General features: G+C 41.3%; 1 protein-coding gene across 1 annotated transcript; it reads left to right on the forward strand.

Annotated features, from left to right (window-relative positions):
- Positions 1–353: 353 nt before the first annotated feature.
- Positions 354–3186, forward strand: LOC123490689 (amphoterin-induced protein 1-like; the record flags this gene model as incomplete). The annotated part of the gene is made up of 3 exons (XM_045220583.1): positions 354–494; positions 1494–2062; positions 3004–3186. Coding segments are annotated over exons 2-3 (636 nt in total), but the record flags the coding sequence as incomplete, so codon positions are not given.
- Positions 3187–4674: the final 1488 nt, after the last annotated feature.

A 4674-nucleotide genomic window follows, 5' to 3' on the forward strand; every position in this document is an offset into this window, starting at 1 on the left:
CAACTCGCAGGGATGCTGCTGACGATGTGACTCGTGAAGAGAAAACGCACTGATTTGCTGCAGAAGACGTAAGGAATCGAAGGCCGCTTGGCTGACCAGACCACTTGTCCTCAGGAACATAATACATCATCAGAATACCTGGCGCTGAATTGATCGCTGTCATTAATTCAGGTTGGGTGAGTGGCACCGGTCCAACAAAGGCATGCGTTCTTAGATTTTTTTACATAATCTTATCCTTGCGTAATTTTATACGGAGTTTTGGATGCGGCGCGGAGCAGTGTGTTGTCAGGGATCTGGGTAATACGGCCAGGAAGGATTTGTCCAGCGCTCTCTTTTTCTCCCTGCATCCCGCTTGTTGTCTTTACATTGGATAGACTATTACTGTAAGGGACTAAGACGAGGTGCAAATTATAAACAGACGTGTCCGATTTGGCAGCGGATGGATTTAATTTCAGAGAATCGCTGAGGGTGGCTTAATCTGATCTGACGTGAAGGTAGGATACATAATTTATAATTTATCACCATTTCCATTAATTGATCCATGCTGTGTTTTGGAGCAAATGGAATGGAGCAATGCAACATTGAATTCACCAGCACTGTGCATGTAGAAACTAATACAATTAATAACAAATTATTTGTCAAAGCGGCAAACAGCATTTGAAACAAAGCGTTTTCCCCACCCCTGTTTCGGTAAAAGCTGAGGGATAGGGCTGGAGAAATGTAACCACTCTCAAACGCATAGACGTAGCTATGGATACAAGGACTGACCATCCATGATATCAACACTATAGTTTGAACCGTGTTTTGAGACTATACCATGTTTGTTTACATTTGCTTTGTTTACTAACATTGGAGTAAAACAAGCTTCTATTTTGGGTTCTGATGGGGTACGACAGATAAACTAAGCTCTTGAGACATAAATTATATTCTTCAAGAATCAATGGGTGCATTTAATTAATTCAGAAGTAAAAATGGATGAAGCAACTGCAGATTGCCCCTTTAAAGGCCAAACGCAATCAAACACGTGATTTTCCTGTGTTTTATATATATTTCCAGACTGATGTTGGAATAATACTGTGAAATGGTAAAAATGATGATAATGCCCTTTTAGTGTAAGAGCTGTTTGAAAAGACTGCCTGAGATTTCAGCCTGATTTGGTGGGTTGGAGATTTGACCTGCCTGGCAGTAAATTAGTTAATAGACCAATAAAAAATAGAGTTCCAAACCTCTCTGCCAATAACAGCTAATTTTAAGTTTTCTCCTCCTGACGGTCCTAACAAAATTCTAGCTTGAGAAACTGCCCTTTGCTAAGAAGCTATATTTGTTTATTTTTGACCATTGTAATTGAAAACAATCACAGTAAGGTACTTAATTGTTACCCAGAAATTATTTGATATTGATATAAAATGGCTGCATTGGGCCTTTAAAATTTGAATGCATGGATACAGCCAACTCTGTTTACAAGAAAAATAATTGGTTTGCTTTTCTTTCAGACCTCAATAAAGCGATGCCTGTGATTCCACCAGCTGCTGCTCTATGCTGTGCAGAAAGAGACTCATAATACAGGAAGTTCTGCTCCTTAAATAACAACAACACACCAACGACTAGCATGCTGCCTCCACACAGAGCAGGTGCCCTGCCGGAGCCCTCTCCCAGCCCGAGGAGGATCCAGGTTCAATGGGCCTTGTACCTCTCCCTCTCCCTGGCCCTCCTCTGGTTCCCTTCTGGGACGGTAGCCTCAAGCCTCAACTGCCACAAGACCTGCATCTGTGCCAGTAACATCGTGAGCTGTTCCAAGATGAACCTGACCACGGTGCCCACTGGCCTGCCTCCCTACACGGCCGTCCTGGACCTCAGCCACAACCACATCGCCCGGCTGAGGGCTGAGTGGACCACGGTGAAACTCACCAAGCTCCGCAACCTCCTGCTCAGTCACAACGGCCTCCAATTCCTCTCCTCCGAGGCTTTCCTTTACGTCAAACACCTGCGCTACCTGGACCTGTCCTCCAACGACATGCGACAGCTCGACGAGTTCATATTCGAACCGTTGGGGCAGCTGGAGGTGAGCAAGAGAGAGATAACCTCCTAACCTCCTGCCAAATGTATGACCATATTAGAGGCACATATTTCCCTCAGATTACACAGACCCACAAAGAATTCGAACACAAATCACATTTTGACAAACTCCCATATCTGTTAGGCGAAATACAGCAAGCAGTGTGCCATCACAGCAGCAAAATGTGTGATCTGCTGCCACAACAAAAGGGCAACCAGTGGGTCAGAAACACCAATGTAATATAACCTGTATTTATCTGCCTATTTATTTTCCCCCCGTAATTCTTACATTCTACTATTTGCACATTGTCAGAACACTGTACATATCTTATGTAACATTAAAAACTGCTAATAGTATAATTCTAATTTATATAATTTATAAATGTAAACATTGTTATTCTCTTGAAACTATTTGTGTGTGTAAGTTTTGTTTCATTCTCTTTGTTGCTTTGTTTTAGTTTTTTCACTTGCTTTGGCAATATTTCCCATGTTTCCAATGTTTCTCTTTGAATTGAATAGAGAGAGAGAGAGAGAGAGAGAGAGAGAGAGAGAGAGAGAGAGAGAGAGAGAGAGAGAGAGAGAGAGAGAGAGAGAGAGAGAGAGAGAGAGAGAGAGAGGGAAGAGAGGAGAGAGAGAGAGAGAGAGAGAGAGAGAGAGAGAGAGAGAGAGAGAGAGAGAGAGAGAGAGAGAGAGAGAGAGAGAGAGAGAGAGAGAGAGGAAGAGAGAGAGAGAGAGAGAGAGAGAGAGAGAGAGAGAGAGAGAGAGAGAGAGAGAGAATGAGACAGACAGTGGAAAGAAAAAGAGAGCAGAGAGAGAGAGAGAGAGAGAGAGATAGTTGTTTTTACAATTCTGACTTTTACATAGTTTCAATAGTGAGGAATGGCTGAATTATTTGATTAAATGTACAATTTCATAATAAAAAAATCAATATTTCCATATTATTTGCAGGTGCTGTTGCTGTACAACAACCGTATATCTCAGATTGACCTCTCAGCCTTCCAGGGTCTCCACAGACTGCAGAAACTCTACCTGTCCCAGAACATGATCTCACGCTTCCCCCTGGAACTGATTAAAGAGAAGACCCGCCTGGAGAAACTCAGCCTGGTGGACCTCTCCTCCAACAGGATCAAGGTTCATAAATCTATATTAAATAATAATATGAAAATACAGGTTAGAAGTGCAAGTGGGTCTTTTTATAAACTAGGGTGAGGATTTCTACGCTGGACAACTTGTTACAGTTGTTGATAATTCTATATTCAATGCAATTCACGAGGCGATGTTTAAACCCTTTCTCATGGTTGGTGTCTTTACTGATTTGTCCAAAATCGTGTGACATAAAACATGACTTTTCTGTCCTTGCATTTATGGAAGTGTAAGTCGTTATATCATGTATTAAGCATTAATCAGTTAAATTAGACATTAAATCCTGGATCTAGCTGTCTGACAGTTCTGTGTATAGAGATCTCAGAAATGCAGTGTAACTACTTAACATTTCGCGTCTCCTTATGTAATGGGGGTGAAAATAGTTTTTAAAATCGATACTGTCATTAACCTGGTTCTTCAATAATTATGCATAATACTTGTCGGATGCGCATTTGGTGTTGAGCTGTTTAATAATGCCGTGATATTATCAAACATCATCATCTAATCCGAGGAAGGAATTTTCTCAATGACAGTCAAGTGACAAAAAAACAGCTGTTGTGTGATAGCGCATGCGACGCCACAACAGCCCAAGTCTTAAAAAAAAAAGGTGTTCGCGAGGAATGTCCAGAATATTTTGGCGTCTCATTCGTTACACCGGTGAAGACAGTTGCGGCTGTATTCACATTGGATCTAACATTCATAGCAAATTTAGGTTGATCATCTGTTGTCTGCTTGATTTAGGCAGGGTCTCGTTAGATTTAACAGAGAAAGCATTAAGGTAATGAGTTCATGTTTTCATGTTTTTGTGCCTCCGGTTGGGACACAGAGTCTACTGTGCGCAGTTGTGTAGGGGATATATATTATTGCGCAACACCCAACCCCTATTCCTATGAATGATTCCAAGTAATAATGACAACAAATGACAGCCTAGTGGACTTCTTCACAATATGGTCTGGTAATGAAATAACATCACAAATCCATTCGGTTTCCATGTTACACCTGCAATGTAAACAATACAAGGGGCTTGAAGTAGCCTACTTGAACATAGAATTTGGAGCTCAGAAATTGAAGTACAGGAATAGCCCAGGCAGTGGTGTAGTGGAGTGTATACCCACTTATTATCTATTATTCAGTGAGCATTGCGTAAACTCACTTCTTATTTCCCACGATGTATCAAAGTTATTATATTATATTATCAAAGTAGTGTAGTGGAGGTATGTGCTGTACATTATACTACACCACTGAGAAACACCTCTAACCAAACAACAGTGCTGGTGCATGTGCACTTGAATTAAAGGGTAACTGCACAAAAATATATTTACGATATTGGATTGATCATTTTTAGGTCATTCAGAGTGTGTCACTGTTTCTCTTAGAATTTTTCACACAGGGAGCCTTTCCTTCACGGGCGGCCGTTTGGGAAGATATACCCACTTCTCCAGGAACCGCTACACCATGAGTCCTACCTTGAAAATC

The sequence above is a fragment of the Coregonus clupeaformis genome, unplaced genomic scaffold, assembly GCF_020615455.1.
Source record: "Coregonus clupeaformis isolate EN_2021a unplaced genomic scaffold, ASM2061545v1 scaf4399, whole genome shotgun sequence".
Classification (NCBI taxonomy): domain Eukaryota; kingdom Metazoa; phylum Chordata; class Actinopteri; order Salmoniformes; family Salmonidae; genus Coregonus; species Coregonus clupeaformis.